Genomic DNA, 19,059 nt, shown 5'->3' with positions numbered 1-19,059 from the left:
CTTTTGTCTCCCTAGGTAGGTTTATTCCTAGGTATTTTATTCTTTTTGTTGCAATGGTAAATGGGAGTGCTTCCTTAATTTCTCTTTCAGATTTTCATTGTTAATGTATAGGAATGGAAGAGATTTCTGAGCATTAATTTTGTATCCTGCAGCGTTACCAAATTCATTGATTAGCTCTAGTAGTTTTCTGGTGGCATCTTTAGGATTCTCTATGTATAGTATTACGTCATCTGCAAACAGTGACAGTTTTACTTCTTCTTCTCCAATTTGTATTCATTTTATTTCTTTTTCTTCTCTGATTGCCATGGCTAGGACTTCCAAATCTATGTTGAATAATAGTGGTGAGGGTGGATATCCTTGTCTTTTTCCTGATCTTAGAGGAAATGCTTTCAGTTTTTTACCATTGAGAATGATGTTTGCTGTGGGTTTGTCACATATGGCCTTTATTATGTTGAGGTAGGTTCCCTCTATGCCCACTTTCTGGAGAATTTTTATCATAAATGGGTGTTGAATTTTGTCAGAAACTTTTTTTGCATCTATTGAGATGATCATATGGTTTTGATTCTTCAGTTTGTTAATATGGTGTATCACATTGATTGATTTGCGTATATTGAAGAATCCTTGCATCCCTGGGATAAATCCCACTTGATCATGGTGTATGATCCTTTTAATGTGTTGTTGGATTCTGTTTGCTAGTACTCTTTTTTTTGTTTTTTGGCTGCCTTGGGTCTTCGTTGCTGTGCGCGGGCTTTTCTCTAGTTGCGGCGAGCGGGGGCTACTCTTCGTTGCGGTGCACGGGCTTCTCATTGCGGTGGCTTCTCTTGTTGCGGAGCACGGGCTCTAGGCACGCGGGCTTCAGTAGTTGCAGCACGCGGGCTCAGTAGTTGTGGCCCATGGGCTTAGTTGCTCTGCGGCATGTCGGATCTTCCCGGACCAGGGCTCGAACCCGTGTCCCCTGCACTGGCAGGCAAATTCTTAACCACTGCGCCACCAGGGAAGCCCTGTTTGCTAGTATTTTGTTAAGGATTTTTGCATCTATATTCATTAGTGATATTGGTCTATAATTTTCTTTTTTAGTAGTACCTTTTCTGGTTTTGGTATCAGGGTGATGGTGGCATCATAGAATGAGTTTGGGAGTGTTCCCTCCTCTGCATATTTTTGGAAGAGTCTGAGAAGGATGGGTGTTAGCTCTTCTCTAAATGTTTGATAGAATACACCTGTGAAGCCATCTGGTCCTGGACTTTTGTTTGTTGGAAGATTTTTAATCACAGTTTCAATTTCATTACTTGTGATTGGTCTGTTCATACTTTCTATTTCTTCCTGGTTCAGCCTTGGAAGGTTATACCTCTCTAAGAATTTGTCCATTTCTTCCAGGTTGTTCATTTTATTGGCATAGAGTGCTTAGGATGTTTTGTATTTCTGCAGTGTCTGTTGTAACTTCTCCTTTTTCATTTCTAATTTTATTGATTTGAGTCCTCTCCCTCTTTTTCTTGATGAGTCTGGCTAATGGTTTGGCAATTTTGTTTATCTTCTCAAAGAACCAGTATTTAGTTTTATTGATCTTTGCTATTGTTTTCTTTGTTTCAATTTCATTTGTTTCTGCTCTGATCTTTATGATTTCTTTCCTTCTGCTAACTTTGGGTTTTGTTTGTTCTTCTTTTTCTAGTTCCTTTAGGTGTAAGGTTAGATTGTTTATTTCACATTTTTCTTGTTTCTTGAGATAGGCTTGTATAGCTATAAACTTCCTTCTTAGAACTGCTTTAGCTGCATCCCATAGATTTTGGATCATTGTGTTTTCATTGTCATTTGTCTCTAGATATTTCTTGATTTCCTCTCTGGTTTCTTCAGTGATCTCTTGGTTATTGTTTGGGCTCCATGTGTTTGTGTTTTTTACATTTTTTTCCCCGTAGTCCATTTCTAATCTCATAGCGTTGTGGTCAGAAAAGATGCTTGGTAAGATTTCAGTTTTCTTAAATTTACTGAGGCTTGATTTGTGACCCAAGATGTGATCTATCCTGGAGAGTGTTCTGTGCACACTTGAGAAGAAAGTGTAATCTGCTCTTTTGGATGGAATGTCGTATAAATATCACCTAAATCTATCTGGTCTATTGTGTCATTTAAGCTTGTGTTTCCTTATTAATTTTCTGTTTGGATGATCTGTCCATTGGTGTAAGTGAGGTGTTAAAGTCCCCCACTATTATTGTGTTACTGTCCATTTCCTCTTTTTTTTTTTTTTTTGTGGTACGTGGGCCTCTCACTGCTGTGGCCTCTCCCGTTGCGGAGCACAGGCTCCGGACGTGCAGGCTCAGCGGCGATGGCTCACGGGCCCAGCCGCTCCGTGGCATGTGGGATCTTCCCAGACCAGGGCACGAACCTGTGTCCCCTGCATTGGCAGGCGGACTCTCAACCACTGTGCCACCAGGGAAGCCCCATTTCCTCTTTTATAGCTGTTAGCTGTTGCCTTATGTATTGAGGTGCTCCTATGTTGGGTGCATATATATATATAATTGTTATGTCTTCTTCTTGGATTGATCCCTTGATCATTTTGTAGTGTCCTTCCTTGTCTCTTGTAACATTCTTTATTTTAAAGTCTATTTTATCTGATATGAGTATTGCTACTCCAGCTTTCTTTTGATTTCCATTTGCATGGAATATCTTTTTCCGTCCCCTTGCTTTCAGTCTGTGTGTGTCCCTAGGTCTGAAGTGGGTCTCTTGTAGACAGCATATATATGAGTCTTGTTTTTGTATCCATTCAGCAAGCCTGTGTCTTTTGGTTGGAGCACTTAATCCATTCACGTTTAAGGTAATTATTGATATGTATGTTCCTATGACCATTTTCTTAATTGTTTTGGGTTTGTTTTTTTAGGTCCTTCTCTTCTCTTGTGTTTCTCATTTAGAGAAGTTTTTTTTAGCATTTGTTGTAGAGCTGGTTTGCTGGTGCTCAATTCTCTTAGCTTTTGCTTGTCTGTAAAGCTTTTGATTTCTCCTTCGAATCTGAACGAGATCCTTGCCAGGTAGAGTAATCTTTGTTGTAGGTTCTTCCCTTTCATCACTTTAAGTATCATGCCGCTCCCTTCTGGCTTGTAGAGTTTCTGCTGAGAAATCAGCTGTTAACCTTATGGGAGTTCCCTTGTATGTGATTTATCATTTTTCCCTTGCTGCTTTCAATAATTTTTCTTTGTCTTTAACTTTTACCAATTTGATTACTATGTGTCTCGGCATGTTTCTCCTTGGGTTTATCCTGTATGGGACTCTGCGCTTCCTGGACTTGGGTGGCTATTTCCTTTCCCATGTTAGGGAAGTTTTTGACTATAATCTCTTCAACTATTTTCTCGGGTCCTTTCTCTCTCTCTTCTCCTTCTGGAACCCCTATAATGCGAATGTTATTGTGTTTAATGTTGTCCCAGAGGTCTCTTAGGCTGTCTTTATTTCTTTGCATACTTTTTTCTTTATTCTGTTCTGCAGCAGTGAATTCCACCATTCTGTCTTCCAGGTCACTTATCCATTCTTCTGCCTCAGTTATTCTGCTATTGATTCCTTCTAGTGTAGTTTTCATTTCAGTTATTATATTGTTCATCTCTGTTTGTTCTTTAATTCTTCTAGATCTTTGTTAAACATTCTTGCATCTTCTCGATCTTTGCCTCCTTTCTTTTTCCGAGGTCCTGGATCATCTTCACTATCATTATTCTGAATTATTTTTCTGGAAGTTTGCCTATGTCTACCACATTTACTTGTTTTGGGGGTTTTTATCTTGTTCCTTCATCTGGTACATAGCCCTCTGCCTTTTCATCTTGTCTGTCTTTCTGTGAATGTGGTTTTTGTTCCACAGGCTGCAGGATTGTAGTTCTTCTTGCTTCTGCTGTTTGCCCTCTGGTGGATCTATATTATTTAAATGTTGATATTCAGTAACACTGCATAAATTCTCATTTTTGTTTTTAAAAGACACATTGTGACTTTTTTTGTAAAATAACGTCCAGTTAATCACCTTACAGCTTTCGTTAACCTTTTTGCTTTAGTAAAATGGTCTACTGCCACCTGGTGGCAGCATGACCTAGTGAAGACTGGGCAGGCAGAACAGCAAAGTTAGTACAAATACAGTTAGAGAAGTGAGATCATGTTCACATATTCACTCATGTTCTGTCTTTACCTCAAATCCATCGTGTCTAAAACCAAATATATAATTTCTCCCTTAAATCAGTTCTCTTAAAATAGGTGCTATTAAGCGTGAATGTGGCCAGGCATGAAGCACTTTACACACATTATTTTTCTTCATCTCAAAAGAAGCCTACAGGGTAATGATTATTACTCCCACTTACAAATGAGGAAATCCAGGCATAACTTTCCCAGTGAGGTGCTGTAGCTCTTACTTGTTGTTACACTCTGCCTTCTGATGTGCTGCTGAGTACATTGTCCTCCAGTCATGCAGATTTGAAACCCTGGTGTCATGTTTGATCTTCCATCTGTTTCACTGCTCATCTATAATCACCCATCCCATATTCCTTTGAGATTTTTCTTGTAACTATCAATTCTGACTGCCAAAATCTCTAGTCCAGATCTTTATGACATGTAGGCTTTTGTAGCATATACCTGGTTGACTTCTTTCATTTTTTTGTGTATAAATAAATTGTGAAATGATATAACTACATCTTATCGTAAACATCCAATTATAGAGAAGAATGCAGAGTAAAAAGTGAAAGTCTTTTGTCATCTATTTTGTCATCTCTCCCTAACGTCTGGAGAAGTAAGCACATATAATTTTTGGTTTGTTGGTTTTTAAAATATAAATAAAACTATAATATTCCTAGTACTCTGCAATTTACCCTTTTTCATTCAGCAGTATGTCTTGCAGATCTTTCTGTGTCCATGCTACAGAATTTACACACAATGGACACTCAAATGTTTGCAGAATGAATCTTAGATTTCAATTACATATTCCTTTCATCTAAAACAGGCAGTGTACTTTTTGCTCCATTTTCACCTAACTGAAGCATTTTTCTCCAAGGTTATAGGTTATTATGGATCTCTTCTCGTTTTTGGTTATTCTTAATCAAGATCTCTTTCATGGCAGGTATGGCATAGTAATAAAGATTATTTTCATTAAATATCAATAAAATGTGTATGTGAGTGTGTGTAGTATCATTTTATTGGATAATAATTTTTACATGTAAGTGCCAAATCTAACTTATTTTCAGATGTCTTGTGTAAATTTCCAACTTCTTTACTATTTCTGTACCTCAGTAGTTCTCAATCTTTGGTGTGCATAAGATTTACTGGGGAACTAATTATTAAAACCCAGATTTCCGGGCCCCACCTTCAGAGTTTCTGATTCACTTGGTATGACGTGAAGCCTGCAAATTTCCAACAAGTTTCTGTGTGATGCTGTTGCTGATCCACATTTCGAGGATCACGATCTATAAGACTCTCCCCTGATGCTTTCTGCCTCCTAGGATATCCTGATGTCTTCTCAGCACTCACTGTTTACTGCACATAAGAACTACAGCTTAAAGAGAGCATTGAAAATGGCTGTGGCCTGTGGACAACGAGGCTTGGGGTGTACGTGCCCTTCCAGAGTGGGACCAGCAGGGGCTCTAAAGGCAGAACTGAGGAGAATGACAGTTCTGCCCATGGCTCAAACCACAAATTAAGGAGTGGGTTTCACCTGTGCAGAGGGTGGACCGAACTATCGGTTGCCCACCAGTCTGTACAGCAGCACATGCTCTAGCGATCACAATCTATAGCAGACGCATCATCTTTGAGTATGAAAAATGGCATTATAATGCCACTGCATCCAGAAAACAACGATTTATTTTCTTCACTTCTTGATGGCATCTCAGCCAAGTAAAATTCCAGGTATTAAGTGAGCTGATGCGTCCATTCAAATAGTTACATGTATTTCATTCTTATTATCAATTCATTACTGGTGTGATTTGCCTTGTAAGGTGATTGTACAAGAATCCAGAATTCGGGGTGGTGGTGGTGGTGGTGGTGTGATGCATTGGGCAATTAGGATTGACGTGTATACACTGATGTGTATAAAATGGACGACTAATAAGAACCTGCTGTAAAAATAAATAAATTAAATTAAATTAAAAAAAAAAAGAATCCAGAATTGGTGAGACAGAGAGAATTTAAGAAAAAAAATTCATCACACAGTTCCTCTCTACAAATGTAGTAAAATTATTATATCTTTAATCATTTGATTTACAAAACCTGCTTGCTTATACATATATTAGGCAGAGAAAAGACATCATTTTATAAACTAGATTATCCAAAATACAAATGTAATGTATATATGTAAAGCTTATCTAATGGAGTATTTATTCTTTAGAATTATGAGATATATGAGATATAATTGTACTTCTAAGAATTTAATCTGTTAGATAAATTGTAATTCTTGTAAAGGTTTACATATTTATATTTGGACCAAACATTTTAATGATGCTGCATAATTAATGCACTAGAAATCAGGAAAATGCATGGGGTTGATAAGTATATTCGATCCATGTTGCTTCTTTGCTTGAAATATTTGTGTGAAGAAATTTTGCCATTGCTGGAAATGGAGTCTAAAAAAAAATTGCCTGAGTATTTTAACTATTAGCTTTCACTAAGCATGCTATCCATAAAAATATCTAATGTTTTTCATGTGTTTGTTTAAACTTTATATAAATAGTATTATAAAGGTATGTATCATTCTTCAACTTCCTTTTGTCCCTCAACAATTTATTTGTTTTAACTGCCAGATAGGATTCCATTTTATATCCATAATGAAGTTTATTTATTCCCCTACAATGGGCCTTTAGGTTGTTTCCAACTTTCCATGCTAGAATTCTTCAGTGAATGTGCTTGTGGTATATTTCCTTGAGCACACAGAGTATACAATCTAGAAGTGAAATTAAGTAGCATACAAATATTCAGCTTTACTAGATATTGCCAGATGTTCTCTGAATTAGTTGTATCAAATTGCATTGCCACTAGTATTATATAAAGGTTCTTGTTTCGTGTTTTTTCCAGTGCCTGAATGTGAGTTTTAAATTTTGTCCAGCCTGAAAAGTGTGAAAGTGCATTTCATTTTTTAAATTTAATATTCTTAATATTCCTAATTACTGGCAATAGACAGAGGCTGTACTTCTTTCCTTATTTTTATTAGTTATTGGGTTTTTCTTTTCTGTGATCTATCCAGTTATATACTGTGTCAGTTTTTCTACTGTGTTGTCTTTTTTTTTAGTGATTATAGGTCTCTATATAACCTGAATACTAATCTTATCCTTGTTTATATGCTCTGCAAATACCTCCTCCAGGTCTGTGGCTTATCGTTTAATTTTATTTCATGGTAATCTTGGTGTTGCAAGTTTTTAATTATGGTGTAATAAATATTATTAATCTTTTCCCTTAAGGCTCGTATGTCTTCTTTTTCTTTTTGTCTTGTGGAAGAAAACTTCCTTAGTCTAATAGTCTCAGAAAGTTTTAGAATGTGCCTTTTACATTAGGTTTTGTTTTTTTTTTCCGGTACGCGGGCCTCTCACTGTTGTGGCCTCTCCCGTTGCGGAGCACAGGCTCCAGACGCGCAGGCTCAGCGGCCATGGCTCACGGGCCCAGCCGCTCCGCGGCCCGCAGGGTCCTCCCGGACCGGGGCACGAACCCGCGTCCCCTGCATCGGCAGGCGGACTCTCAACCACTGCGCCACCAGGGAAGCCCTTACATTAGGTTTTTAATCTATGTAAAATTGTTGTGTATGCTATAGGTAGCAGCAATTAATTTTTTTATATGGATTATGATTGGTACCAGCATCATTTATTGACTAATCCATCCTTTCATCACTAATTTGTATGTTTGTGTCTGTTTTTTATTATGTTCCATTATTCTATTGATATTTACTTATTTCTGCAATAGTGGAAAACATACGTTTCTATTTTTCTGTGAATTCATTCCATGGCCACCTTGGAATGTTTCCAAGCCTTTTAAAATTTCATTTGGACAAACAGTAGCCTGTGGACATTAATTTGGTTCCTGATATTAAATCAATATGGTAGTCATTAGTGTAGTCTACCAAACGTTTCCAGTTTTCTGCCTTCAGGGAAATAGTAGGATTGCATTTTCTACTCTCTTTGGATTTAGTACGAACATACAACTTATTTCTCAGTGGGCTCATTCTTGAGCAGAAGCTTTAAATAGAAACTCCAGGAACCAGCCTGTGATTTGCCACATTTTCCAATCCAGCCTGCCTAGTCAATCGTGGAAGCATGGAGATGGAAATTCTTTGGTGGACATAGAGATGGACATGGCACAGATAACCTTCAGTGGACGTGCAGTTGAGTGAAAAACAAATCTTTGCTGTCTTAAACCACTGAGATTTTTGGAGTTGTTCATTGTTCCAACATAATCTGGCATTTCCTGGCTAATATAGTTAATATTGTGTAATTTGCAATTTGATGATTGGGAAAATGGTAAACAAACATCTTACTTTTGTTAGAAGGTAATTATATTTTAATGTCTCTTTTTTTTCAATTTCTTCCCCTCTTCCTTCCAATTGTGTCACCCTTAGTGCACTCATATTCCCCAATACCCATGACCTGTCAAACCAATTGGAACCAATTTTTGAGGGCCTCTCCCAGCCTGCAATTTCTCACCTGGCCTGTATTTCTTCCCTCAAGCCTACATTTCTTCTCTTCGAGTGTTTACATTTTTAAAAATGATGCCTAGAAAGATAAATGTTTTACCTGAAGTCTTTAATGATAAAGATCGACATTATGACCCTACAGTGAAAGGTCATTAACGCAAAGCTGGCTGTCTCAGTTTCCTCTTATCACATTAGTGTCTGGTGACTTGATATATGTTTTAAACTGGTTCTGATATTAAAATCCATAATTCTTTGTTGGGGTTGATCACATTCACATTTACTGACTCTTGTAGTTCTGGAATGTTAGGGATAAGAGTGTAAAGATGAGAAGTGGAGGGGACACTAAGAAGATACTTCCCAGGCAGAAGTATCTTTTTCACATAATCTCTCCACCGATGAACATTTCCTTTTAAACATGCAAAGCCATCTTATATTATGGGGGTCGGGGGGGTTGGGCAGTGATGGAGGGGAGAAACATGGGAGTTAAAACCCAGAGAACTACATTTTTACTGTTCCCACTTTGATGTGAAATATATGAATCCCTGGATTGGAATGTTTGCCTCCTAACACCTAGAAGGTGTTAGGAGCGGCAGCGGACAGTCTGATGGTGATGTGAATAGTTTTAGAGCGTGGAACATGGCAAACTTACCGTGTGGTGGGCCCACCCTAGAAGCTTTGGATTTGACAGGAGAACACAGGGTTTCTCAGACAGAATGCAGGTGTGAGAAGACATGTGGTAGCAGAGGCATCAGCTAAATTTCTATTTTGTAATATATTAAAGACTCCTGGTGAGTGTTGCAGACATGCAGAAAAATCATGTCAAGTATCAAAAACTACCGTTTATACCTGTTATAGTTTCACTAAAGAGTATAAGCCCTTCTGATATTGGAACTTTCTTGCCAAACTTCTTGCTCCTTAAAAAAAAAGAATGTTGACTGGTTAATTAAAGTTTATCTCTCTCTCTTTTTAGGTGGTTCTTCGGAGCAATCAAGAGGGCAGATGCTGAAAAACAACTATTATATTCAGAAAATCAGACAGGTGCTTTTCTAATCAGAGAAAGTGAAAGTCAGAAAGGCAACTTCTCCCTTTCAGGTATGGGCATTGTTCTGTGTGATTTAAATGTGGATTTGAGAGTCTGTAGTCATGAACCTTCTGTGTGAACATGGACATGTTAATTTTAAATTTGCCTTATCTGTTATCTTCACAATAGTACCAAAATTAAATCTATTGACCTACTCAAGAGTAATGTAAAAATTAGCAAAACAATTTCTGTCTGTGGCTAGATGTGACTATAAATGTTTCAAATACACACACTCTAGGTATGAGATGAAAAATATATGGATCTGCCTGTGTTTTCTCACTTTTGCATTATCTAGGAGCCTATCCATTTAGGGAAATGATAAGCAAGAAGCAAAGTCTAAACTGTTGTCAAAATTGATCTTGCCATAATACCCATTTTTTTTTCTTTTTGCATTTCATTTGTCTTTGCCTGGTAAACAGAAAATGAATTGAAATGCTGAATGCAAATGTGCTTAATTAACCAATGACATGTAACATTTGGTCAAATGTAGTTTTCCAGCTGAGAGTCAAGTGCATGTTTACAATACCCTAGGAAAGAAAAAGCACAGGAGACCTGAGAATTATCTTTAAGTGTTACAGGTGCTTATATATTAGGTAGTCATTAGTTAGCCCAAAGCTAGATTAAATGTTTTAGATTCTAGCATTAAAAATATAGAAGTAGAATATTTCCATGAGGAAAACAAAGAAAAAGTAGAATTAACTGAGTCATATCTCTGAATAATTCCCAGGCTACAGTGACTATGCTGAACACTTTCTTAGTAGAATATTATGGAGCAAAACAGCTTTACAGGCTTAGAACAAAATTACAAGGATATTGGCTGGTATGTGCCGAGAATACTGTAATGCTTGCTTATGGGTTCAGCAAGCTTTGTAGGCCCTACTTGGAGACTAGCATAACATTATAGATTCCTTTTCAATGAAGTCAAACCATTTAGAGTCTTTCAAACAAATTATCTGATTGCTGTGTATTCACTAGGGGACAAAGTAAATGCAGACCATTATGTCCTACTGAAAGGATAATTTTCTTATTAGCCAGAAGGAGGACTATACAGGAGAAAAATGGAAAGAAAAGGGTCTTCGATATAATCTACATTAAAATGAACAAACAAGTGTACAACCCAATTGCTGACTGTTGATTACCACTAAGGATCTTCAGGTATACCAGTCATGGATTTATTTCTCAGGGCAGTTGTCTCCTAATCAGTCGGAATTGATGGTCTTCAATTTTGCTGACAGTTATGCTGCTAAAGGAAGGCAAATAATATCCCTTTTCTATCTCTGTCTTTCCCACGTGAGTTTTCCTTAGAAGTATTGTCTTTATTCCTCAGGCGACAGTGGCTCGCAGCTGTCAGAGAAGCGCTTCCTGAGGGGGGCATGATTTATTGATGCTGCGGCAGAGCTGCCGAGACACAGCAGCCCAAGGTTGGGGTGGGTGCTAATTGGCTTGTTGTGATCTTGCCTGGCTGTCAGCTCTTGTGAGGTCTGAGTAGAGAGTTGGGGAGAGAGTTAGGGCTATGACACCTCTCATAGCGGCAAGACACTAATTAGCTGTGAATTACAGCAGTGCTTTTGGATATCATGTATTATACGTGGTAGCCAGAGAATCCATCTTCATTAGATGCATGACAGGTAGTTTTAGGGGCTTTACTGTTATTTGTCATTGGTAGAGAATTGTTTTTCTGATGAAAAATATAAAATTCTGACTGCATGTCAACTAGTTTGGCTATTTCTTGACTTCAGTCAATTACTTTAAAGGAAATTATTATTGTTATTGCCATTAATGTAAATTTGATGTTTGGCATTCCATAAGCATTTATATTGTTGCTTAAAGTACACTTTCGGAAACATACACCTTGAGGGATAAAACTGAATTTCAGGCGAGTTTTTTCAGAAAGGATTTTGCATTGCACATTGTAATTTTACTTTAGGCAGCTCTGCATAGGAAAATCTCTAGAGTAGTAGAGGGAATTCCAGATTCATCCTCAGCGAAAGCTTTTTAAGAGCGCATGATAATAGATTGAAGATAGTTGAAAAATGACAGAGGACATGAGGCAAAAAAGTTCATCAGCAGTGTTCAGGGTGATGCATCTAGTAGCTGATATCATTTATTTATATACTGTCTATTTCTTGAACAAATATTTGAGTGCCTAGTCTGTGCCAGGCTTCTGCTGGGTCTACGGCAGCAAGGAGAGTGAGGCACAGTCCCTGGCCCCAGTCTCCAGGAGGGTGATAACACAGCTGTCTGGTGAGACAAGAGGGGGCAGGGGCCAAGTCTCAGAGAGGAGTTAGGAAGGTTTTACAGAGGAGGCAGCACTTGTGTTCAGTGTGTGTCACAAGGTAGCTGTGTGGGAAGGATTATTCCCGGCAAGGCAAAGGCACAGAGTGGAGGGTAGGGAGGGGGGAGGACAGTGCAGGTGTGTGTGTGTGTGCGCGTGTGTGTAGATGGGGAGCAGAGGTGGAGGAGAGGAGGAATGGCCAAAAATGAGCCTGGAAAGGAAAGCTGGAACTAGACTGTTCAGGGCCTTGTATACCATGTTGGGGAATTTGGAGCTTTTTCTACAGGTCCAAATATAGAGGGAAGTTTTAGGCAGAAAGTGACTCGGTCTGACCTTTGATGACAGAGTGGAGAACAGAACGGATGAAAGATTTATAGGTAATAGTCTGGGGAGAAGTGACGGGGCAAACACAGAGGCATCACTTGCTGCTGTCTGAAATCACAGGTGTGAGACAGAAGTCAGTCAGCGTTCCGCGGAGTAGGGCCAGGGAACCTACACTCAGCCGGCTGCACTAATGCTCCTCTGTCCCCAGAAGCCTCACGACCCCTCTGTTGCTCTCCTTTTTTTATGGGGCAAGTGTGGGAATGGCCTTAGGACTCTCGATAGCAGTCTTTGCTTTGGTGCTAAGAAGTGAGTTTGGACATCAACTATTTGCAGGGTGGTTTGAAAAGCCGAGCACCTCTGGACTTTGGCACCATGCGAAATTGCAGCTTCTCTTTTGTAGAAAAGGAACCATAGGGCCTGTTGGAAGTTGAATTCAGCTGCAGTCCTTCTTGCTGGCCATAGGGGGCGATGGTGGGACCGGCCCAGTGGACCATTACCATGCCATCTAGAAAGAGCTCCTGGGGCTCTTTGCTAGAGAGTCTTGTTTATCTCCACAGGTGATGGCTTGATCCAGGGCAGTTTTGGCAAATAGAGGGTAGGGCATGGAGGTGAGAAATATTTAGACGATAGAGCCAACAGGAATTGGTAGTTGATCAGAAATGGGGTAAAATAAGGGAGAATGCAGAATCTAGGATGACTTGCAGATCTCTGACTTGAGTGATTGGGGGATAGTGGTCAATTGAGCCAAGATGAGGTCCATGGGAGGATATACTTTCAGGAAGAGAGAAGAGGGGACCAAAGGAATTAAGTTCAGAGGTGTTTGAAGTAATTGCAGGAGGACATACAAGGGGCCATTATCTCTTTTTTGACTTGTGTCTGCTGATTTTGAGCTGAGAACTCACTGTGATACATCTCCATTACAGTGAACATGTAGGTCCCATGGAACGTGCAGGACTTTTATAATAGTACTTTGTGATTGCTATGAAGTCTCTTCTTGAGAATATAGGTAGGTCTCTGTAGCAACATAATTTAATTTTAAAATAAATATACTAGAATTTTTAGAATGAAATAAATGTTTTATCCTTCAAAGGAATAGACTGCTGTTGTTCAAAGTATTGCAAAAATGGTAGAACTCCCTTTCCAGAAAGGATATCACTTTATGTTAAAGGCCTTAGCTGGGCAATTATATGTTCATTAAGTGCAGCTTTGATACATGGAATTGACCAGAGTTATCTGAAGCCACTTTCTGAATAATCTGGATGATTAGCCTGAGCGAAACCATGGACTTGTAACTTTGTAAATATTTCTGCATGCCTTATCAGTTAGTTCTGAAGGCAATTCAAAAAGTAATGAGAATAACAGCAGCTTCATTAGGGAAGACGTGTATCTGTTCATGTTGACCTTGTGTGTATCCTTCATGTTGAACTTACATATTCAAAGAGTCTTTTATATTTATGAGTAACTCTTTCACTGTAGGTAAAAGTGTGCTTCTCAAACTAGGTTATACAGTCCTTGAGCCGAAGCAACATACTTTATTGCTTCTGTTTCATGCTTCTTCTCTATCTCCATAGTTCCTAGTACAGTTTGTAAAGACAGTAGATGCTCAAACACTCAGCTCTTTACACTGTCATCTAACAAGAGCAAAGATAAGCAAGGCCATTGTCATATTCTTAAACCTCTGAAGTCTGGACCATGTAAGATCACAAATAATCCTCTTCCTTGCTGTGTTTCAGACTTATTTTAGAAAGACAATTTCTCACCTTAACAGGTTAGTTGTTTCCAGGTAACAAGACTTTTGTAGAGGAGACAAAATTGGAAAAGGATGTCACTTGCATTGTGGCCCTGTCTCTCTCCACCTGGCACAGGGTTCAGACCCAAACTCACTTTCCACCAGCCACTGAGATACCATTATTGCTCCCAAACTTTTTTAAGACCTGCTGATTCATTCTAATCTGATGCTGACCAATGGCAAAAGGCTGTGTGTTTCATTGTCAGTCCTCTGAGCCTCCATTTATTCTTTATTTAAAATGAATGTGGACATAGTGGCCATAAGAGTGTGTCAGGAATTCTATTACTGTTAACCATGGATGTAAATACAATTGTATATCCCAAGGAGGGGCAAGTATTAAGTGGTTGGAAAAAAATTGCTCCTTGAATTTATTATGCAATGAAATGTCTGTGGATTCTGGGAGCATTTTGATATTGGTTAGAGATGATGTTTTGCTTTTTAAAAAATACACAAGCTGCAGAAAGAAATTTTTGTTAATAACTCCAGTACCTCATATAAAATGTATTGAATTTTAAACATGTCGGTGCCATCTTAGAAAATGCCTTTTAATTAAAGTCATAATTTAGTTGTGTTCAACTTAATTACAAATATCATTGCCTATAATAGCAAGTGGCTTTTTGGGTCAGTTATCGTATATTCTGCCTTTTCTTAATGTTACTACTGATAAATTATATTCAGATGTTTTAAATACTCTATAAAGTTAAATTAACATTTTATTATGTAGTACATATATCTGTGTTTGTGTGTGTACACAAACATACACACACAGATGCACAGGCAAAGAACTTTTTTCTCTAGGGCACTGCTCATGGAGAAATATTCTATTTTATTGAAAATCCATGGCTAGCATTTCTAGAAGTTGCAGTATTCTTTAGGGTGCTTGCATTGTTTTTTCTTTTGCTTCTCTGTGAACACCACATGTTGACTCATCTAAGTTTTCTCTTCTCTTCTGCTTACCTTATTTTGTTTATTAAAAATATCTTTTCTGTATGAGTAGTTTGAGCTATTTGGAGGCAAGCACAACAAAGAACTGATGCATATTATTGCCCTTTGAATGTAACTTTATAGTAATCAATTCCAGATATTAAATAAATGAGAAGTTGATAAGTCACGTGGAGGTTGGTGAAATTGCTACCTTTTCATACTTCATGACATATTCCATTCTCTTATTTTTTTTCATTTTATTGGCTGCCAAATTAAATTGATCCTTTATTTACATTTTGTCCAATGTTGTACTTCAAATGAATATAGCAGCTAGCTAACAGTCATTTAAGTTAGCATCCCCTTGAATAGAAATTCAAGAATATACATAAGAGATACAGAATCAGAGTAGCCCTGTAAACTGAGTCTATCAATCAATGATTTGTTAGACTCTAGGTAAATATTCTCCCAACTTCAGTGTGAATACAGGTGAACTGACATATAGGAGCAGACTTTGACTTTTGCATCGGTCAGGGCTAGTCATAAAGAAGGTGCGAGGATACTTTGACCCCTGCTCAGTGTGTGCCCCTATCTTAGAGAGGCAGGACATGCAGATACCAGGAAACCAGGCAACCACTGTTTTGGAACCTACTTAGTGATTTTGGTCTTCCCTGGGCATCTGTGCATAGCCTCCCCCCACCCTGCCTTTTCTACATCCAAGTGGAACAGAAGCTTCCAGCACAGTAAATGTTATAAGGGCAGAAGATGACAGATGATGACTGTGTTTTGCAAATTAGGTGACGTTAACCTTAAAGAAAGAAGGAAATAAGAACTCTGTTCTCCCGTGATTGTGTTTTTCATACATTCTTCTGGTTAAACAAACAACTCAGCATTGCTGCCTTAGTTTGGGCTGCTATAACAAAATACCACAGACTGGGTGGCTTAAACAACAAATATTTATTTCTCACAGTTCTGGAGTCTGCAAGTCCTAGATCAAGGTGCCAGCAGATTTGATATCGGTGAGGGCTCTCTTCCTGATCTGCCTTCTTGTTGTATCCTCACATGGCAGAGAGAGAGAGAGAAAGAGCGCTCTGGTCTCTTTCTCTTCTTATAAGAGCACTAATCCCATGATGAGGATTTCACCCCCATGACCTCATCTTAATTACCTCCCAAAGACCCACCTCTTAATGCCATCACATGGGAGATTAGGGCTTCAACATATGAATTTGAAGGGAAAACATTCAGTCCATAGCAATTACAAAGGACTGGATTCTATTTCTTATGGCAGGCATGCCAAGTGAGTAGGAGAATATCCACCATTCCTCCAGCAAAGCCACAGGAGCTGAACATTTGCTAGACATCGGAAGTATGGTTAGAGGCTTGGTGTGTTAGCAGCCCTGCTGTGCGTGTGCTAAGAGAAGGAAATGTACGCTCATCTAAGTGGATGGAAAGGAGGACCAGTTGCATATGTTTTTCTCCTGAGCATCAAATTTCTTTGCATTCAAGGATGAGTATAATAAAAACAAAAGTCATGAGATTCTGGATGCTCAATAACAAAATTTTCCAACTTATGTTCTAGAACAGGAATTCTTTGGTAAGTCAAAAGCATTCCATAAGACAGGGTTTAGGAGTTAAAAACATTTGAAGAACACCTCATATTATATCTTCTCTGCCCTGACTCAACAAAAGCACATTAAAGTCTCAGAAGTCCTACAGCCAAGAAAGTTAGCTTTTCAACCCAGAGTTTTCCAAATTACTTGATCATAGAACCATTTCTTCTTCTCTCAAACATGATTTGGGAAAAAATAATTGTATAATAGATGATAAACAATAACCTGAAGATGTAGAGAAAACTCGTTTTTTGAGACATATTCACTAAAAGGAACAGAAGAAAAAAATTGAAAGCATTTGATTTGAAACTATAAAATACAAGAAAACACAAACTATGAAATTAGGCATCAAAAGGGGCATGAAAAGACAATAGATGGGAGATAGGAAGCAGAAAAATTGTCACTTTAGGGATGTAAAGAGCAGACTTGAGATGCTCTCTAGAGAGAGAAGAGAAATCAATGAAAATACGTAAGGGTAGATCATGCACAAACAGGAGACATTTCTTTGACATTTAGTAGAATAATTAAATGGAAGCAACAGCTAAATATGTAGTAGAAGAAAACTTTCCTGAGTTAAAAAACAATCTGTGCTTGTAGATTAAAAGTACTCCTAGTTAGGGCTTCCCTGGTGGCGCAGTGGTTGGGAGTCCGCCTGCCGATGCAGGGGACGTGGGTTCGTGCCCCAGTCTGGGAAGATCCCACATGCCGCGGAGGGGCTGGGCCCATGAGCCATGGCCGCTGTGCCTGCATGTCCGGAGCCTGTGCTCTGCAATGGGAGAGGCCGCAACAGTGAGAGGCCCACGTACTGCAAAAAAAAAAAAAAAAAAAAAAAAAGTACTCCTACTTGTTCTAAGTAGCATAAATGAGAAGATACATACCTAGGGTATCTTTTCAAAATACTTTAATATCAGGCATAAAGGAAAAATTCTCTGAGCATCCAGGAAAAAAAAATTACAAAACAATTCCACACCATTAAATACCAAAACTCAATATAAACATATAGAGTCTTTGTTTCTCCCTAACTTTATTGATAAAGTTGAAAAGATAACTATGTCCTTTCACCTAAATTCATCAGTTGTTAACACATGGTGACATTTACTTTCCATCGTTCACATATCTATATATGTCTCATATATGTAACATATATGTAAATTGCAGGTATTATGTCACTTCACCTTGAAAAGCTTTAGTATTAGTATGTATGTCCCAGGAATAAGGACCCTCTCTTACATTATTACAACCCCATTATTAACCCCCCAAATTTTCACACTAATGCAATAATATTATCTACCATAGAGTACATACTCAAATGTCTCCAAATGTCCTTGCTAGCCCTTTGTTTATTTATTTGCTTTTTGATACAATAAAGGATTATGCATTGCATTTGGTTCTGTACATAAAAAGTCAATTTTCAAAAATATTGGCAAGAATATTTTGAATTATTTTTTAACCATTCATGTATTCATTGATTCATTCATTCACCCGTTCATCATAGAACTTTCCTTTGTGTTTGCTATACGGCATAATTGTGTAAACAACTAAGCAGTTCACACTATAACGTGCACTTGATTATTATGCATATAAAGCACTAATATGCAAAGTGCTTTAAGAATCCAGAAAAGAGAACTGTTATTTTCTGAAAGGGATTAAAAAAGGAGGGCATTACAGGGAAATGAGACAACAGTCAACACTATACCAAATAGTGAGTAAGAGTAAGTGGAAAATAGCATGCATAAAACTTATTTTTCTCTTTAGATAATGTTCATTCTTAAGAATCTTTCTTCCTTTGAAAAATCAGGTGATGCTCCTTAGATTAAAAATAAATCATTTTCTGTGATGCACTTTTGAACCCTTTAAAAAATAAAATGGAGATCTGTAAATTGTTCATCCCTTGCCACCAGTATGCTTTAATAACTAACAAGGTGCTAGATTGTATGTATTATAAATGCGATCATGATAAATTCAATGTGGGTTATAATTTTGGATAGCAAGACATTGCCAGACCTGAGGTACCCGACCAGTTCTCTCTGGGTCTTGGGCTTTGATAATATATAAATTTAATGATCTCAAACTGGGAAAAGGGGGAAGGATTAAAAGCAGAGTTGAGCAGTGGAATACAAAAGGAGGCACGGATAAGGAAGAACATTTGAGGCATGGTGCTGAATTTTGGGTTGAACAGAAAACTAAGCCATCTCCGCTCTGGAAATGAAAGTCAGAGACCAGCAGGCCTTCCAATTCCTCCTCCTTACCACCAGGCTTGAGCAATTTAGTCCATTTTATACTTCAGGGAAATAATAACTAAATAAACGTTTATATTTCAAGGTTACCTGATTCTTAAAGTATCTAAGCAATTTCTTTTTGTTACTCTAAGTGGCAAATACGTGTTATTGAAAAAAAATTGTAAAATTAAGCTTAACCAGAATATTTCACATGGTGTTTATA

The 19,059-nt window shown here is 38.1% G+C and overlaps 1 protein-coding gene across 1 annotated transcript in view; it reads left to right on the top strand.

Annotated features, from left to right (window-relative positions):
* Positions 1–19,059, top strand: part of FRK (fyn related Src family tyrosine kinase) — an 86,306-nt gene that overhangs the window by 38,376 nt on the left and 28,871 nt on the right. Inside the window, exon 2 of the mRNA XM_019929213.3 lies at positions 9,588–9,709. Within this exon, the coding sequence (XP_019784772.1) occupies positions 9,588–9,709 (122 nt within the window). The remainder of the gene's footprint in view (positions 1–9,587; positions 9,710–19,059) is intronic.

Source organism: Tursiops truncatus, chromosome 12, assembly GCF_011762595.2.
Source record: "Tursiops truncatus isolate mTurTru1 chromosome 12, mTurTru1.mat.Y, whole genome shotgun sequence".
Lineage (NCBI taxonomy): Eukaryota > Metazoa > Chordata > Mammalia > Artiodactyla > Delphinidae > Tursiops > Tursiops truncatus.
This window is presented reverse-complemented; position numbering and strand designations above follow the sequence as displayed.